General features: G+C 39.2%; 1 protein-coding gene across 1 annotated transcript in view; it reads left to right on the top strand.

Annotated features, from left to right (window-relative positions):
* Nucleotides 1-20225, top strand: part of WWC2 (WW and C2 domain containing 2) — a 142580-nt gene that overhangs the window by 62808 nt on the left and 59547 nt on the right. The window contains exons 3-4 of the mRNA XM_063310484.1: nucleotides 15658-15861; nucleotides 17850-17926. Coding sequence (XP_063166554.1) covers nucleotides 15658-15861; nucleotides 17850-17926 — 281 coding nt within the window. The remainder of the gene's footprint in view (nucleotides 1-15657; nucleotides 15862-17849; nucleotides 17927-20225) is intronic.

Below are 20225 nucleotides of genomic sequence, written 5' to 3'. Positions count from 1 at the left end.
AATTGCAATCATGTCACCATGGGGAAGCTGCAATGGCCATAACTATGAGGAATGGTCATAAGTCCCCCTCGTTCATTGCTGTTGTAACTTTAAACAGTTGTTGAACAAATGGTCATTCAATGAGGACTACTTGTACAATGAGAACTAAATGTATTGTCTAGTCATAAAATTGCTGTAGGGCAGAAGGATGAGGGTTGAGGAGGACTGAAGTGGTCAGAAACCTGAGCAGCAGCCTTCAGCACACCAGCAATCCATTGAAGGTTCCACTTGTAGTCACACAATAATATCTCTGCAGGTATAACCCTCCCTCCTCATTTGCATATTTACTGTAAATCAGTGTGGAGTGTAAACAGGCCTGTAATGGTACAATGCAATCTTAATAACTGGTGGGGAGACCCAGGATCTAGTCTATTCTCAGCCATGGAAGCTTGCTGTGTAACATTGGACCAGTAACTCTCTCTCAGCCCAACTACCTTATAGAATTGTTGTTGAGGGGAGAAATTAGAGGAAGGAAGTGCTATGTATACCTCTTAAGTTCCTGTTACAAAGGTGAGATCCAGATGTAATAAAAAATAAATAACATGGTCATCTGTAAAAACTCATACCAGCAATTAGTCAATTGATGTTATTAATTTTAATTTTTAATATTTTATATTATTTTTAACTACCTTGAATACTCATCAGAGTAAAAATGTAGGGTATAAATTCAATGAATAAATGACTGAATAATATAAATTGTTCTATAGTATATGTCAACAATTTCCTTTTTTAAAAGAAAGCACCAGTAGAAAAACATGAATCACTGCACTATTGTTAAAATATTTCCAATGGAATTAATCTAGTAAATATTGGAAAGTGATTTGCTAAGTAATAATTATTTACTTAAGAGTTACAATTTAAGATGGACAGCAAAGGACTAGCTAGGAGATATTATTCCAGAATGTTAGACTGACTCTAGAAATAAAAATTAAATATAGAATCATATGTTCTGTAAAACATGCTATTTTGTACAATGGTAAGAGATCTTAAATCACCAAAATCGCATTCTTAGGGCTTAGAAGGTGAGCAAACAGTAATGATATAGATTACGCCTATAGGTAAATGAAATAGCTAGATTGGAATTTGGTTGCACTTCAAGTTTTTCTTTCCTTTGTTCTTATACGGCATAACCATTAGAACAGGACAGAATGCAAGTAATTGTGGGGAATCGGCTCCTCACTTGCTGTGGGCTTTCGGGAAAAGAGCGAGTTGAGCTTTCAGTAAATGTATTTTGAGGAGGGTTGTAGATTGGTGTGTTTTTGTTCCGTTAAACTGGTTTTTCCTCATCCTTTCTTAAAGCGCTCTCAGTGGTACATTAATCCATTTGATGTTGCAGTTTGAGTGAAACTTTTCTGGAGTGCAGTCGCCATTGGTATGTTGGCGATAGGAGTGGTGCTCTGAAGAGAACACCCTTTGTTTGAGTTAGTGGAAGGTAAGCTGCCTGTGATAAGGGTCAGAGGCAGGTCACATGTCTTACATGCTAAAGTTGAGATTATAGCTTTTAATTCACCTGACTGGAATGCCATGGTCTGATTGTTATGAACTGCACCACTCGAGAGTTTACGAAATGTTTCATTAAAGTTTAACTGTAGAAATAGCAACTTAAAAAAGGTTAGCTACATCTGTTTCCACACCAGAAATACTTCCCTCTTCTGCTTGCTTTTTTTCAGTCTATGATTGTCTTGCTTTTTAAAAGAAACATGTTAATCTTCCTAAGAAAATACTGCATCCCAAATTCTTTTCTGTAGCCCACATTGTTTTGTGACAGCTTATGAACTGCAGCATCAGGGCTAAGACTGAAAATTATGAAATGTTATTTCAATTATGATCTGTAAATTATGACTTCACATTGTTTAACCACTGTTTACCCAATAAACTGTACAGTAATTAGTGGATTTGTTCAACATGCTAATGTTGAAAAAATGTAGCAGTTGAGTTAGTTTTTGTTCACCTAGGGATTCATTGAAACATACAATTTCACCAGAGATGCCGAAACGTTTACATGCAACTATTAGTGTTTCAGTCTCACCCAAAATAGACTAGAAGTGTTATATAACATAATACATGATTTGTAGCCGGTTGAGCCACTTTTAACATCTGTTAAAACATACTTAGCATATACTGCTTCTTGAAGTTTCTTGAAAAACACCAGCTTTCTTCCAAATGTACAGATATATGTCAAACATATAAATAGTGTTATATGTAGACAAATTTTAGCTTGTGATCTTGGTGTTTTCTCTAAAATGTGTTTTCTCTAAAATGTCCACCTCCACGAAATGAAAACACAGGTTTTGAAGACTCTCACTCCAACACACATTTCATTTCTCTTCATCACATTGGTGATTTTTGTCCATTGTTGTTCACTGCCCCTTCAAAGGGTTCCATTGAAGATTATCAAAAGTAATAAATCAAATAGGCCATTTATCACAAATAAGCTATTGTTAGCAAATACTATGCTATGTGTAATAAGACCTTGTTCCTTGACTATTTGGTTTGGGAAGAATGAGCTGACCTGACATGTATAAACAATAACTTGGTGTAGGATTGGGGATATTTATTTATATCATATAAATATAAATAAAACCCTGTCTAAGATTTGTGCACAAGGTTTTTAGGTGCTTCAGCAGTCACAGCTCTGGGTGGGGAGGCAGAATGGTGATGATCCTGCATAACATTTTGGTTGTGACCAGACATCTGCTTCTCATGGATACAAGAATCCCTGGAAATCTAGGGGATTTCAGTCTTTGTATCCTAGGAACAGTAATCTGGGTTATCTCTGGAATTCACAGTGTCCATGGCAACCATGAGCCTGTCCCAATTGAAAACTGGCTATATGCATAGAGATGGTCACATACTGGATCTAGTCTTTGATTCAGAACAGATGGCTAATGTAATGGTATGTGGGAATGACCTTGAGAGGCAAGGGGAAGAGATGCTGCCTAGGGAACAATCCGATCAAAGGGGAAGGAGCCCGAAGCTGCATAACGGGCACAGAAAGAAATTTAGAAAGCATCCACCCTAACTTATCAGACTGTAAAAAGAGACGGCGGGAGATTTGTACTTTCAGACTTGCAAGATTGATGTCAGCATCCCAGGTAGACCAGAAAGGAAACACAACTAGATAGGCTAATTCTACTTTATTGTAAAAGGCTACATTATCTTGCAAGTCTGAAAGTACAAATCTCCTGCCGTCTCTTTTTACAGCCAGGTAAGTTAGGGTGGATGCTTTCTAAGTTTCTTTCTGTGCTTGTTATGCAGATGCGGGCTCCTCCCCCTTTGATCTGATTGTTCCCCAGGCAGCATCTCTTCCCCTTGCCTCCCAAGGTCATTTCCACAAACCATTACACTGATGACCTGAAGGTGGAGGATATTGTTAATAGTACATTACTGTGGCAAAATCTACTTCCTGGTCAGTATGTGGTTCATCAGGACCATCAGCCTCTGCAAAGCTGGGAGACCATTTAGTATGGTTCATTCCAGATGTCTTATGGATTCAGTTAGTTTTCAGTAGGTGTTTGGAGGTTTTCCCAAATAGGTGTTGGGCAGTTCTTCTATGAGTCCTGTTGGTTTTTGGAAGTCTGGGACAATGAGGACATTGAATATGATTACCACTCAGCAGCCTCTGTCTGGTGATCACATGGAATTCCAAGAAATCTGGAAGTTGAATTGGCAAAAGTAACAACTAGAGTGCCAGTGGTGGAAGACATAGAGTGAGTATCACAAAAGACAGGTACAAACCCATATACTATACTAATTCAGGTGCTGAAGCATCAGTACCTCTCCACTCTTATTGCATCTGCAGGATGTGTTGTTGTTTATTCATTTAGTCGCTTCCGACTCTTTGTGACTTCATGGACCAGCCCACGCCAGAGCTTCCTGTCGGTCGTCAACACCCCCAGCTCCCCCAGGGACAAGTCTGTCACCTCTAGAATATCATCCATCCACCTTGCCCTTGGTCGGCCCCTCTTCCTTTTGCCTTCCACTCTCCCTAGCATCAACATCTTCTCCAGGCTGTCCTGTCTTCTCATTATGTGGCCAAAGTATTTCAGTTTGGCCTTTAATATCGTTCCCTCAAGTGAGCAGTCTGGCTTGATTTCCTGGAGTATGGACTGGTTTGATCTTCTGGCAGTCCAAGGCACTCTCAGAATTTTCCTCCAACACCACAGTTCAAAAGCATCGATCTTCCTTCGCTCAGCCTTCCTTATGGTCCAGCTCTCGCAGCCATATGTTACTACAGGGAACACCATTGCCTTAACTATGTGGGCCTTTGTTGTCAGTGTGATGTCTCTGCTCTTAACTATTTTATTGAGGTTTGTCATTGCTCTTCTCCCAAGGATTAAGCGTCTTCTGATTTCCTGACTGCAGTCAGCATCTGCAGTAATCTTTGCACCTAGGAATACGAAGTCTTTCACTGCTTCTACATTTTCTCCCTCTATTTGCCAGTTATCAATCAAGCTGGTTGCCATAATCTTGGTTTTTTTGAGGTTTAGCTGCAAGCCAGCTTTTGCACTTTCTTCTTTCACCTTCATCATAAGGCTCCTCAGTTCCTCTTCCCTTTCAGCCATCAAAGTGGTATCATCTGCATATCTGAGATTGTTAATGTTTCTTCCAGCAATTTTAACTCCAGCCTTGGATTCCTCAAGCCCAGCATGTCGCATGATGTGTTCTGCATACAAGTTGAATAGGTAGGGTGAGTATACAGCCCTGCCGTACTCCTTTCCCAATCTTAAACCAGTCCGTTGTTCCGTGGTCTGTTCTTACTGTTGCTACTTGGTTGTTATACAGATTCTTCAGGAGGCAGACAAGATGACTTGGTATCCCCATACCGCTAAGAACTTGCCACAATTTGTTATGGTCCACACAGTCAAAGGCTTTAGAATAGTCAATAAAACAGAAATAGATGTTTTTCTGAAACTCCCTGGCTTTTTCCATTATCCAGCGGATATTGGCAATTTGGTCTCTAGTTCCTCTGCCTTTTCTAAAGCCAGCTTGTACATCTGGCAATTCTCGCTCCATGAACTGCTGAAGTCTACCTTGCAGGATCTTGGGCATTACCTTACTGGCATGTGAAATGAGTGCCACTGTTCAATAGTTTGAACATTCTTTAGTGTTTCCCTTTTTTGGTATGGGGATATAAGTTGATTTTTTCCAATCTGATGGCCATTCTTGTGTTTTCCAAATTTGCTGGCATATAGCATGCATTACCTTGACAGCATCATCTTGCAAGATTTTGAACAGTTCAGCTGGGATGCTGTCGTCTCCTGCTGCCTTGTTATTAGCAATGCTTCTTAAGGCCCACTCAACCTCACTCTTCAGGATGTCTGGCTCTAGCTCACTGACCACACCATCAAAGCTATCCCCGATATTGTTATCCTTCCTATACAGGTCTTCTGTATATTCTTGCCACCTTTTCTTGATCTCTTCTTCTTCTGTTAGGTCCTTGCCATCTTTGTTTTTGATCATACCCATTTTGGCCTGGAATTTACCTCCGATGTTTCTAATTTTCTGGAAGAGGTCTCTTGTCCTTCCTATTCTATTGTCTTCTTCCACTTCCGCGCACAGCTTGTTTAAAAATAATTCCTTATCTCTTCTGGCTAACCTCTGGAATTTTGCATTTAATTGGGCATATCTCCCCCTATCACTGTTGCCTTTTGCTTTCCTTCTTTCTTGGGCTACTTCTAGTGTCTCAGCAGACAGCCATTTTGCCTTCTTGGTTTTCTCTTTCTTTGGGATATATTTTGTTGCCGCCTCCTGAACAATGCTGCCAACTTCTGTCCAGAGTTCTTCCGGGACCCTATCTACTAAGTCCAGTCCCTTAAATCGATTCTTCACCTCCACTGCATATTCCTTAGGAATATTAGTGAGCTCATATCTAGCTGATCTGTGGGTCTTCCCTAATCTCTTTAGTCTGATCCTAAATTGTGCAAGAAGAAGTTCGTGATCGGAACTACAGTCAGCTCCAGGTCTTGTTTTTACTGACTGTACAGATGTCCGCCACCTTTGGCTGCAAAGGATGTAGTCAATCTGATTTCGGTGTTGTCCATCTGGTGAAGTCCATGTATAAAGCCGTCTCTTAGGTTGTTGGAAGAGAGTGTTTGTTATGCAGAGTGAATTGTCTTGGCAAAATTCTATCAGCCTATGTCCTGCTTTGTTTTGTTCTCCCAGGCCATACTTACCTGTAATTCCAGGTGTCATTTGACTGCCCACCCCATTCCAGTCTCCTGTGATGAAAATAACATCTCTTTTAGGCGTGTTGTCCAGTAGGTGCTGCAGATCCTCATAGAACTGCTCTACTTCAGCTTCTTCAGCATTTGTGGTTGGGGCGTATATTTGGATCACTGTGATGTTAGATGGCTTGCCCTGAATTCGAATTGAGATCATTCTATCGTTTTTTGGATTGTATCCAAGCACTGCTTTCGCCACTTTACTATTAATTATGAAGGCTACTCCATTTCTTCTGTGGTCCTCTTGTCCACAGTAGTAGATCTGGTGGTCCTTTGATGTGAAGTGGCCCATTCCAGTCCATTTCAGTTCACTGATGCCCAAAATGTCTATCTTTAATCTTGACATTTCACCAATAACTACATCAAATTTGCCCTGGCTCATAGATCTTACATTCCAGGTTCCAATGGTGTGTTGATCCTTAGAACATCGGATTCGCTCTTCACCACCAGCACCGTCGGCCGCTAGCCATCCTTTTGGCTTTGAGCTAGCTGCGTCATCACGTCTGGGGCTAGTTGAACTCATCCTCTGTTCCTCCCCAGTAGCATTTTGACCATCTTCCGACCTGGGGGTCTCATCTTCCGATGGTATACCGACATATCTCTGGTTGTACTGATCCATTTAGTTTTCATGGCAAGAATACTGGGGTGGGTTGCCATTACCTTCCCCAGGGATCGCATTTAGTCTGACCTCTCTGTCATGACCTTCCCGTCTTGGGTGGCCCTTCACGGTTTAGCTCATGGCATCATTGAGGTGCTCAAGCTCCAGCAGCACGACAAGGTAACAATCCTTTGCTGAAGTCTGCAGGATGTAGCCCAATGGTATTGAGATAGCTCACCTGTTGGAGAAAAATGGGTAGGACTGTCTCTTTTCAGGCTGCCCTGAAAGGTTTGCAAGTCATTTTGCTGATAAAATTGCTCATATTAGCTCACACTTCACACAGGCAGGATCAGATGAGGTATCTGAGGCAATGTTTTCTGAAGTTGTCTGGGATTTGTTTGATCTTGTGGAGTGAGGAAGTTGTCAATGTCTTCTGCAACATGAGTTCTGTCACTTGCAGTCCAGATTCTTTCCCTACTTGATACTTTTGAATAGCCAGGATTGTGTATGTGGATTTTGAGAGGTGATTAATGCTGCTTTGAGGGAGGTGGTAATACCTTTTGCTTCAAAGGAAGTGGTGGCATACCTGTCCTGAAGAAGCCACCTCTCAGTCTGACAGCATTACACAACTTCTGCCCAGTCACCAATTTCCATTTATAAGCAAGATTTCACAAAAGGTTGTTAGAAGAGAATACTAGATGAAGTCCATTATCTTGATCTGATACTAGTCAGGTATCAGACCTGGGTGTGGGACAGAAATGGCTTTGTTTGCTCTTGTAGATGACCTCCACTGGGCTCTGGATGGAGGGAGTGCAGCCACCTGGTCCCATTAGAACTCTCAGAGACATTTGATACTATTAACCATGGTTTCCTCTGGGACTACTTGCAATGGTTTTAAGTGTTGTTTTGCAGTGTGTTTACTTCTTCCTAAGCAGATGGTTTCTATGGCTGGGTGAGCACCGAAGCCCTTGCCCATTCCTGTGTTGGGTGCAACAGGGCTTGGCTCTCTCCTCCATGCTGTTTAACTCATGAAACCGCAGTGGGGGGGTCTGTCTGTCTGTCTTTATTCTTTCTTTATTCAGTAAAGCAGATTATTGGTGGGAGTGCTTGTGAGAACAGAAGTAGGACTATTTTATTGTAAATTGTATTAGTAAAAGTAGGTGTTAGGTACATTTAGGCTTTTATAATTGGATAGAATCATTTTTATTATGATTGTAAATATATTATGGTAGACATTGATTTTATTCTTTTTGGGGAATATCAACTGCCGTTTAATTCTTATTCATTAATTTTTACTGCTGTTAGATCGTGCCCCAGTGAGAAGTGCATTATAAAGAAATTGTTCTGTTCGTTTCTTTAGCTTGGGATGAGATATCTACTGTATGCTGATAATACTCAGTTACATATCTCTGCCATGGGTTGAACAAGGGATGCAACAGAAGTGGTCACTTAGTCTCTGAAGGATATAAGGAATTAGATGAGATAAAATATGCTGAAATAGATCACTGGCAAGACCAAGTTCCTGTTAGTTTAAAAAGCACCTGACTCCTCACACTTGCTCTGGATTGAGTCATACAGTATCCTCCCTGAAGGAGCAAGCTGGTAACTTGGGGATTCTCCTGGATTCATAACTTTTGCTTGAACAGCAGGTAGGATCCATGGCCTGGAGTGCCTTTGAGCAGCTCCACCTGGTACACCAGTTGCAGCCCTTTTTGGATTGAGAGGCCTTAGTGACAGTTACTCATACTCTCATAATCTCAAGATTGGATTGCTGCATTGTGCTTTACTTGGCACTGCCTTTGAAGAGAGCTTCCATTGGTGCAGATTATGGTAGTCCATTGGTGATGGGTGAAAGCTGCTTCAACACAGCACACCTGTATTGTAGGCCCTGGATTGGTTGCCAATATGTTTCTGATGCAATTCAAAGTGTTGGTTTTGATTTATAAAGGCCCATGAGACCAATTTTTTTGCAAGTAGAATAAATCTGCCTGTGCAGTTAGCCTGAGAGAATATGCTTCAGGTTCCCTCTCCTTGGGATGGGAGGAGGGAGGGAGGGGCAGTTCTCTTCTGTGGCTGTCTTGTCTGTTCAGACAGCTTACCCTTTGAGGGCAGATGGCCAACCATTTTGGCATTCAGATAGGCAGTAAAGATCAACCCTCAAGCAGTTGGGGCTTAAAATGTGTTTTTCATGGGGTCATTTTAGTTTTTCATTTGTTTGCTTTAATTTATTGTTCTTAGGCTATTATAGTTTTAGGATTGCATGTGAGATGCCCAGGAACTGTTGAATTAGAGTGAGATATAAACATCTCAAGCTCCCTGACTAGGATTTGCCAGCAAACCACGTATTTCCTTACAGTTTAGCTTAGCCTAACATCTGGAGCTGGCAGAAGTTTCACAGACATGGCATGGCTAGAGAAAAGTCTTTACTGCAGGTAAGAATGAAACCACATGAGGTGAGGCTTTATAGCCCTTACCATATCTTACATTTATCTTTTAGGAAGAAGGAGAAAATGGCCACAGTCAGTAAATGCTGGGAAAAGGTACTAGGAAGGGATTGGAGGACATGGAAGGTCTGGACCTTTCTCTAGGAACATGAAATGGTTGGCCATTACCATCTTTCAGGATGTTTTTCACCAATTCTTCTTTATAGCCAAGAGATTTCCAGGTGGTCTCCCTTCTAAATAGTAACCAGATCCAATCCAGCATAAGGTCAACCAAAGTCAGCCATGTAGGGCTGCTGTAACCTCAAAACCATAGCTTGACGAAATGTGCATATGTGGTTCCTAGTATATGAGGCTGCAGAAAAAGAATTCTGCACCTGAGCATAGGATGCCAGTTAGATTGCAAGCTGTAGCAGCAGATATTCTTTTTTTGCAGTTAAAGCAACAGAGATTGGGCAACATTAACAGTTTCCAATGGAATAGTCTTATCAGTCCTTTGCAGTAGAATCCCCAAAGAATCTTGTAATACCTTGAAATTAACCAGTTTAATTTTGGCTTGAGCACAGTCTACTTCATCAGAAACACAATCTGCTTCATCAAGTGCCATTAAATCACTCATGTTTGCCATCACTTAAACATGTTAATCAATAATATCTGAGGTGTTTTCTTTGCTGTCTCTGGAACTGTAAGGTAGGATTCCTAATTTTAAAAAGGCTTAATTCCATTGTTACTGCAGAGTTAGTCCAGAGTTAGCATGGAATGTCATTAATATTATTCTTGTTTAAAACAAATCTTTTATTTCTTTTATTTACAGGAAGGGAAAGCTCATCCCTCATTGCTTGCAATAAGTGCATAAGAATTTTATTAGAGTCAGGCGCTTAGGAAAGAAAATGGGTCCAACAGTTTAAAACTATCTCCAAGAAAAAGAATATTGTTAATGATCCCAAGGAAGACTATATATTTTATTCAAAGAGCAGTTAACTGAAAGAATAGTTATCAATTCCATGTTATAGCACTTCTTTTTAGCCTAAGATAGTAAAGAGAAATACTCTTCATCACAGAGTCATTTTGCCCTGAATTTTCTCTAGATAGATTGCAGTACCTTATTAGATTGTATTGACCTTTTTTTTTAATTTGCATGCACAATTTTTTTTGGAGAAAATACGCTTTTTCATAAAAAAATGGTGTATATGGTTATCATTTATGAGTATGAGTATAAGTGATAGTGAAAAATGCCACAGAACAATGTATTTTTGTTATCATCTTGAAGTGTTCCCAATAATAGCAGTTCTGCTATAGCATAACCAGAGTGCTAACTGCCCTGCTTCCTAAGAAAACCTGAATTACATCTGACCTGTCTCAATTGCTTTTATCTGAAGGAAAGCAAGGTTGCAGGAAATGTTCTGCAGATGCTCACAGTGTGCCGTATTCAGCTTTGAGTTAGCTATCTTGAAGTGGAAGTTAAACCTTTTTCTTTAATGCAGACAGAACTGGCGCTCATCCTGCTGCTTCATGGATATAGAAGTACATTAGCCTGCTGTTAGGAATGGATGGCCTGTAAAATCTCCACTAGGCTGAAATTCCTCCACGCAGCCTTAATTTATATACCTGTTGGCCATGCTGTTTCTCTGAACAGCCATAGAATGAAAATCATCTTTAGAAAACATGCTTTAGAAATGGTTCTTGTAAAGATTCTTATTTTTTTTTTAACCTGGTATGTATTCATTTCAAAGCGTTCCTTGCTAGGTTTTCAGATTTTGGATGGCCATGTCTGATTTTGTTTTCTTCATATTCAGAGACAAGTGTTGTGGCTGTATGAGCTCTCCCAGAGAGGTGGAAATAAATATAATGCTTGATTTTGAGTCAGTGAGTACTGAATCCCCATCCATCCCCTGCCTTGAAAGTGCTTTGTCCTTGTCCTGCAATCACAAGGACAGTGTTGCTGTGGGCCACGTTTTAGGACTCTGCAGGCTATTCTTGCAGTTTGGGCCACATATTGAGCAATCTCAACTTAAACCTACTGAGCAATTACCTGAAATGTGTTCACAGATACGGTTTTCTCTTGTAAAATTATTTTCCATTACAGTTGTGCTGCTCTTAAAGTAGAATCACAGCAAATACATCTGTTCCTTGGCTTTAGTCTGTTTGACTGTTGATGTGTTATTTGCAATCCCATTTGCTACTTTGTGCTGGCTTCTGTTTAAACAAACTTATTTGCATGTATATGCACAATTGGCTCGAAAAGATACAGGAACAAGATATAGCCTATGTTGTTTAGAATTCTTCTAAACTTCTGGGTTTGAGTTTCCTTCTCAGTGTCCAGTGGGTAGACACCAAGTGCCCTACTTTTACCATTCCAGCTGAAGTTTGGGGAGCACATTTTAGTATCATTAATGCACAAGGAGAAATCAGAGTAAAGCAATCTTAAAAATTAGTTAACCAACTTAAACCAGGAAAGGCACCAGGTGATGATTACTTAACAGTGGAAATTATCCATAATAACTTAGAATGGTGGACTCTAGTACTAGCCTCCCTTTTCTGTTTTATTGATTGTACTACAATGGTTCCAAAAAAATTGGGGCACAGCTATAATAATCCCTATTTAGAAAAAGTGGGAAAGAGACCTACAGCTAATTATTGCCCAATTAGTTTATTAAGTATCATCAGCAAACTGTACAGCAAACATGTAAACACAAAATTGTTGGTTTGGTTGAAAAACAGAACAAATCCTCGCAGAGGAACAGACTGGCTTTAGAGCTGATTCCCCCCCACCCCCAAATATCATGCTTTCATCCTGCAACATCTGGCATACACAGCTCAAGCAGGATCTGCTTTATATGCTGCTTTTATTGATTTTAGGTCCATCTTTGATTCAATATCGAGACTTAGGCTGTGGGACAAACTGGCCAATTCCATGACAGATAGGTGCCTATTATTCCTGAAATACTGAAAATTCTGTTAAAAATTAATTTTATCCCACAAGGGCATTTAACTAAAATAATTACTTCAATAAGGGAAGTGAAACAGGGCTGCATACTGGCACCATTACTATTCAACTTTTATATGAAGTCTCTGGTTGACCATCAGAGCAGCCCTGAATTTTTCCCCTGAAGTTTGCTCCCAGGCATATACCCATGCTTTTGTACACCAATGATGTCACTCTTCTGTCTCAAACCTCAACTGGGCTAAAATGCACTTTGAGATCCCTTACAATTTATTGCAAGGATGAGAAATAGTAATAAATGGCAAACCAGAAATGGTTTGCCATTGCCTGCTTCCTAGGGCTGAGAGAGAGTGCCTGGCCCAAAGTCACCCAGCTGGCTTTGTGCCTCAGGCAGAACTCTCAGTCTCCTGGTCTCTAGCCTGATACCCTAAGCACTGCACCAAACTGGTTCTATGCTATCCCCATACACAGAAAGTAATCAAAATTGCTTCTGTATGGTGCTGTTCTTAGACTGTTTCTGTTTTGCTTTGTTTTTGTTCTTGTTTTTATGCTGGTCCTGTTTCTATGCTGAACTAAAGGATTGATTGACCTAGTAGCCTGAGTTCTAACTTGACATTTCAGATTTAACTGCTTAATCAGAAGATGCTGAGGAAACTGCTAAAAATTTCAAGAGTATGTAACAAAATCCTAGAGATGGAAACCTTATTTTCCACAGAACCTACCTTTCAAAGTTTAACTCCCATCACTTCTTTTTGCAATATCAGAATAATTCTACTAAGACTCTGACAGGGAAATGACTGCCAGCTGAGGAATAATATTATTTCTGTTAACCTTTCTTCCAGAATGCTTGAGGGAACACACATAGGCATTACTGCATTATTTATTTTATTTTATTCTCATGGTAACATGTTCCAGATACATCCAATGAACTTCATGAAGGTGGGATTCCCCAGCTGTAGTTGGATGCTCTAACCACTAGACTACTCATTCTCAATAAGTTCAAAGTTAGGATAAAGAGGGCTGGAATCATATGAGAAAGAGGGGTATGATAAAGTAGGAGGAAACACTTGCAATCTTTTTATTTTTATTTTATTATCAACCTTGAGCTCTCAGCCTTCACCCCTAAACTAGGCTTGATAAGAGACCTGTGGATCTGTTGTTTTTTTTTATGTTACAAATAACTGCTTGAGGAGGATGGGATCCAAAACAGATCTTGGAGTGGCAATCAATCTTCCCCTCTGTTCCTCCCCAAAATCTCTCTCCTTACTGACACGGGGATGGGTTTGGCTTGGTTTTTTCTTCTTACGAAAAATAACAGTTGCAACAAGAGGGAAAGACAATTTTCAGCAGGATAAGTTAAACTGTTCTGCCTTTGTATTAGGCTCTGATACTAATTCAGACTTGCCATCTGGATTCATTGTTATTTCAAAGATTTTAAAGAGACCAGAGAACTGTTCATATATCTTCATTTGAATAACCAGGAACTGAACTTCAGGGCACCTGAAAATCCTAAATGTTTACTTACGCAGAGAAAGTTATGTGTAGATTTCATTCTGAATCACAGCAAGTAACATGAGTTTCTTATGTTTGCTATAACATTATTTTACATGTTGGTCAAAAACTATAATAAATATTTACCTACCTACCTATAACATTATTTGTATAGAGAAGAATACTTGATTTTGCTTAAGAATCAACATCAGAAAGTAGAAATAGCTTATTTTTCTTCTATGTACTTGCATAAATGCAACTGATATTTTTCTCTCTTTTTTATTTTGAAGGAACTTTCCACAGAAATGTGCATACCTAAAACATATTTTATTAGCGCTGACACAGAGGAAGCATTCTGGTTCTCACTTGCTCTTTAGAGCTACTGTCTTATTGTCATTTGCCTCTTGAATTCACATCAAAATGTAGCACTAGAAAGATTAGATGTGTGGGACTATCAAACATTATTGGCAGTTTTTACCACTAGGGACTTTCCTCTGCTACAGCAGAAGCTAACCAAACATATGTTTAAAGATTCTGTTGTGGCACATTTGAATTACTGTTTGCTCTGGATAATTTAAGTAGTCAAAAGTAGAGAAAAGTGTCTTAGTGGGGGATGAGTAACTAATGTTCTTGGGATGAGGACAACTTAAATCAGTAGCTTAGATTAATGCTTTTCTTGAGAGTTGTGAAGTTGTAAAGTACTGTGTGTGAGAGCTATATGCTGTAATGCCTTTCATCAGCTGAAATTGAACTCATTGACTAAAATCTTTTAGAAATCTGAATCTTTCTCTGAAATTCCCCAGGAGTTGAATTCTTTTAAAACCTTTTTTAAAGAATAGCAGAGTTAAAGGGAGCTCACCGGAGCTCTGTCTTGTATTTCTAATGACTTACTAATAAAGAGAAAACCTGTATAGCTTTTTTGTGCATTACCTGGGAATCTAAGGTTACATTGAACAAGTTGGCATTCATTTTTAATCTTAAGAGTGCAATGTTTATAGTGCAAGTTTACTAAAAGTTTTTTTCAATGCTGAATATCTAAATATGTGGTAACTTTAAAGCTCTAGATTTTCAGTGCAATTTCAAATTTCTTTCCTCTGCAGTTGTCTTATTCAACAATAACAGAGGGAATATTTTGATCTCCTTCATCTATTTTCATTTGCAGTAGCAGACACTGGAAGCAAACGAGGTGCAGGCGCACACAGACTTCCTGTGGCTTTGATCTTATTACAAAACAAAAGTTGCTGGATTGATTATGGAGTGGTCCCTCCTTTCTGATCCTTTCATACCACCCGAGCAAACAGCTGTTGTACACAAGCTTATATCAGTGCTTGCAAAGCACTTTGGATTGATGCCGAGTGGCTCATACAGACTCCAGTCTGAATCACCTCTCTAGGAATATTCTTGCCAAACATCAACAGACACTTTCATCTACACAAACGCACATACTTCTCCAGTACAGTTGAAAGGTGGCACTTTTATTTTCTCTATTAGTCTGCTTCGCTTTGCCATTTTTCTAAATAGTAGAATTCTGTGAATGAAACATAGAAAAGAAATGGGGAGCAAGAAATAAAGTTAATTTGCAAATAATCAGAAACAACAACCAAATCCGGAAAAAAGCACTAGTTATTGCCCTATATGAGTTGAAAATGTACTCTCTGAATTTGCTGAAAAATGATGTGTCAAAACATACAACCAGCAAAAACGTCTCTTTTCTCTAAGACATGTACAAATATTTTCATAAGATACTTGATAAATAACTTGGTTTAACATGCCAAAAGCTAAATAATAATTTGTTCCTTATGTATGTGCCAAAATAAAAGTGGGCAGTGTTTTTTGTTAGATTTAGGACACTAACAGGTTTTGATAAGAGAGTTAAGAGGCATTAACAAAATGAAAGCTTCTGCTGTTGTACCTTTACAGAAACTACACAGATAGAAGATCCAAGAAAGCAATGGCGGCAAGAACAAGAAAAAATGTTAAAAGATTATCTTACTGTAGCTCAAGATGCACTTAGCACTAAAAAAGAACTGTTCCATGTGAAAGAGCAGAGGCTGGCTCTTGCCCTGGGTGAATATGTACGGCTGAATGATGTTTACAAGGAAAAATCAAGCTCTTATACAAGTCGTATGTATCCGAAACATATGTATAATATATGCAATGTAATATCCCTCTCTTTTCATGTTTCTTACTTGCATTTCTCAATTCAAAAGATTTGGATGATCTGCAAGAAACAGTTGTGGCCAACCCTAATTAAACTGAGATCCATCCCAGTCCTGGAAGCTTCAGCAACTGATTCTTGAAGGGTAAATCAGAGGCTTCTCATTTACTACCCAGGTTTAATGTTCAGTTTTACAGAGAATATGAACATTTCGCTGTCTCTATCAAACATATACAAACATACATTTCATCATATAGGTTAGGATGGAAGCATCCTGCATTTCAGATCAGATAGTGGGGCAGAAGTAATGCTGGTAAAAAATAGTTGGTCTTGACCAGCTGTCAGTCTAGAACAGGAAAACAGACTTCCAAGAACCAGGCCTGAGATTTCAAACTAACTTAATGGCAAAGTTTACAATTTTATTAACTTTTGACTGGAGAAGCAGACATCCAGTGCAGGCCAAATCCAGGGTAATGGTGAATTAGGGGGAGACATTATACTGTATACAAAGGTTTGCTAAGGAAGTGCCCCTGAAGTCATGCCATAATCACTATCACTAGACTCTCCTGGTTTTGTATATTGAATTAATGAACATTGCAGGGCATGGATGGCGAACTTCCAGCCTGCAGGCCAAATCTGATTCTCAGCTATACCACTCTGGCTGTGTGGCTTAAATGAGGCCCTTCTCTCTCCCAAATTCTTATCAGTGAAAATCCATGTTGAAAGTGCCCCAGCCAAAGCATCCTTAAGGATAAATCTGTCTTAGCTACCCTGGGACTTCTTAGAAGAAGAAAGGTGCCATGCAATCAAGTTTGCTGTAGCCATGAATACAGATGCCTCAGCTGGAACTCTTATAAACATGGTGGGAAGATGCCGGGGCAGAGACTGGCAGAGTTGTACCTGTAGACAATTCATCTGGTTTACCCAGAAGGTCTTTGGCTGTTTTGCACATTTCCCCAGGACGAATGCCAGCTCCCCACAGGACAAGGTGGGAACCCAACTTCACCCTGCATGTTATCCCACTTCATATGACAAGGAGCAATACTGCAGAGGGGGACTGTAACATGTCTTCATCTCCTCCTTCTTGGAAAAATGAATGGGATCAGAGGATGGATTTTGGCTCTTTGTGCTTAGGTTCAGTCAAGTTCATGAATATAGTAAAGGTTTAGAATTACACATAAATTAGTCCTGATTTTTAGGAGCAGCATAATTCTAAACAAATGTCCATTCCTATCCTATAAATATCCCTTGTACCTTGTAGAAGTAATTATTTGTTCTGATATGCTGAATTATTCTGTTAGTACCTTCCCATGAACAAGCAGGACTTTATGGGATGAGAACATATTTCTACAGTCAGAAAATGAAGTTGGATGAATTGGCAGCAATCATCTAGAAGAAAAGCAATTTGTAAGGGCGGGGAGTAAACAACGAACAGTATATGAGTGGGTCTTAAAGCAGTGTTACTAGCTAAATTTCGAGGTATGCAGCTTCTGTTTAAGTTTCCGAAACACTCCAGCAGAGTGAGAGTGTATTTTCTGGTCAATGTTAAATTTGGAGAGAGACAACCAAGTTCAAGACTACCTTCAACTGCAGAACTCACTGAACTATTCTGAGACTGTCAGTTTCCCTCAGCTCATCCTACTTCACAGGGTTGCTTTATGGGAATAAAATTAGATGGAAATTTTTACATACACCACTTACAGCTCTTAGAGGAAAGGAGTAAATAAATGTAGCAAATAAATAATGCTATCCAAATGATAAAAGTGAAAATATTTTGAATAATTGCTCTTTACATTCTGTAGTTTTCACTGTAATACAGTAACCAATGTTTTATTTTGTCTTTTATAATTGTGTTGAACTGGCTGCTTTGAATAGATCGTATTTTAGGGAACTAAAACATAAAATGATCTCCCAACTGGTTAAATGTCTTTTTTCCCCTTATTCTCCTAATAAGTATTCTCAAGCTCCTCTTCCAGCACAAAATATGATCCTGATATTCTGAAAGCAGAAATCTCCACTACAAGATTAAGGGTAAGGATGCTCTGAAATCTCCAATAGCTAAACTAAATTGTTTCCTAAAAGGATACATATACAAGCCTATTTTTTTGTGGACATTTGTGATAATAATTTTAAAAGTAATATTTGGCTTAGGGCTTGTTCATTGTCAACATATGGAGGTAAGTATTATACAAAAGATTTTGATATCTGCTTAGGGATTTATCTTTTGAAATGCACAGTGTTGCACGTGCACTTTGTACCCCCAGTTGGAAATTTTTGGTTTCTAAGTATAGTATAGATTCTGTTAGCCTGCAAGCTCTCTTCCTCTCTTGATGCCCTTCGGGAGGCCTCCGCTGCTCTCATTTGTGCTCTTTCTTCTTCTAAGCTATGTGAGTAAGTTATCTTTTGAATAAGAACAGCTTGCATCTACACACAGGCATTTGACAAGTTAACTTAGCAAGTGAATATGAATTTCATGTTAAATGATGTTATCCAAATAAAGATATGTCTTTTATTCCAGCATCTCTCTCATATCAGATGCTTGTCATGAACATTAGAAGGACAACAGAATTCCTTTGTGTTCAGCAAATGCTAACAGTGGCTTATTTACATGAGATAGTGATGCTGACTTTCTTGAAGCACAGGTTCTGCTAGCACACATGGCTGAACAGTGGCACACATACAGTATATGAATATTGTTTTCAGTCTAATTAATTACTTATGAATAGTTAATTTTCACAATATTAGTAAGCATTAGCATATCCACAAGTGGCAATAGTTACTTTCTTCTGTAGTAACGAATTGTGAACACTAATAGGCAAATCTAGAGACAGAGTTCATGCCCAGTCTGTATATGTCTCCTGGAGAAAGCACTGACCTATAAAAGCATTCCTTTTGACCTGCTCATCATGTTTATTAGAACTTAATATGAACACTAATTGTTATATATGTAGTTGTCTGGTTTGGAACTGCTGATTACTAGCACCCTTGGTGAATGAATTTGAATGTGATTGGAAATAGAAGAAATGTGTACCCAGCTTTATTATATATAATTGGGCTTTAAAAATGGGAATATTACCACTAAGAAATGCATGTTATGACTTTAACCCTCCTTAACAACAAACAAGTGTTGGACTAGTGGTTGACTGAATATTTAAATCTTTGAGATACCTAGTGTTTTAAGATACAATATGTTTGGTAGAATGTCTAGACCACAAATATGCATATATACAGTATGGGGCAGCATGCAAAATGGTTACAGCACAATTCTAGTACATACATCCAATTATTTGATATGGCTAGATGTGTTGCTGTTCTGCTTGGACCTCTTATCTACCTAAGTAACTTATGAGGCCTCCCTCTTTCTCAGATACACAGAGAGAGAGAGAGAGAGAGAGAGATGGACAGATATACATATGCATATACACATACACATACATACACGCACGCACACACATACATACTGTGTGTGTGTGTATGCCCTATTTACCCTTTCCCCATTAATGAAGACCAACAGTGTGTGAAGATTCAAAGCAGGCAGTAGGATAAAGCCGCTCATGATGACCTTAACTCTTGTCTTTCCTCATGCATCTGCCCTGCCCCTTTCCTAAATTTGCTATATTGGATGACAGATTCAGAATGGGAGTTGTGTATTCACTTGGAACTGAAAAGGACTCTCCTTGTAGTCATGCCTCATTCTCAAGATTGTCTTCCTCCATGTTGAAACATGAAGTAATTGCTTTTTTCTGTGTAAAGGAGTTTCCTCCATTTTCCATGTAGAGAGAAGTCAGGCAGTGGCTGTTCTGAGTATTCTTCTGTACAAGAAAAATGCTGCAGAGAGAAGAACAGTCCTGAAGGCTTGGCTAAGGAGCAGGGTTTATTTGTATACATGATATAGATATCTATCTCTTTCTCTTCTTTTTTTTTTTCTCTCTCTCTCTCTATATATAAAACTGCCCAGAGTTGTTTGTCGAGATGGGTGGTGAAGAAATGCAATAAAAATAAAAAAATAAATAGAGAGAGACAGATAGACAGATAGATAAACAGTTTGATATAGTGGTTAAGGAGACTGTGAGTTCTAGTCCCACCTTGGGCACAAAGCCAGCTGGGTGACCTTGTGCTAGTCACTCTCTCTCAGCCCTAGGAAGGAGGCAATGGCAAACCACCTCCAAAAAACCTTGTCAAAAAACTGCAGGGACTTCTCCAGGCAGTCTCCGAGAATCGGACATGATTGAACAGATTAAATATAAATATAAATATATGATTTATAGAGCCACCCATCTCATAGCAGTGACTCTGGGCAGCATACAAAAATTAAAACCACCATTGCAGA

This window comes from Candoia aspera, chromosome 8 (genome assembly GCF_035149785.1).
Source record: "Candoia aspera isolate rCanAsp1 chromosome 8, rCanAsp1.hap2, whole genome shotgun sequence".
NCBI lineage: Eukaryota > Metazoa > Chordata > Lepidosauria > Squamata > Boidae > Candoia > Candoia aspera.
This window is presented reverse-complemented; position numbering and strand designations above follow the sequence as displayed.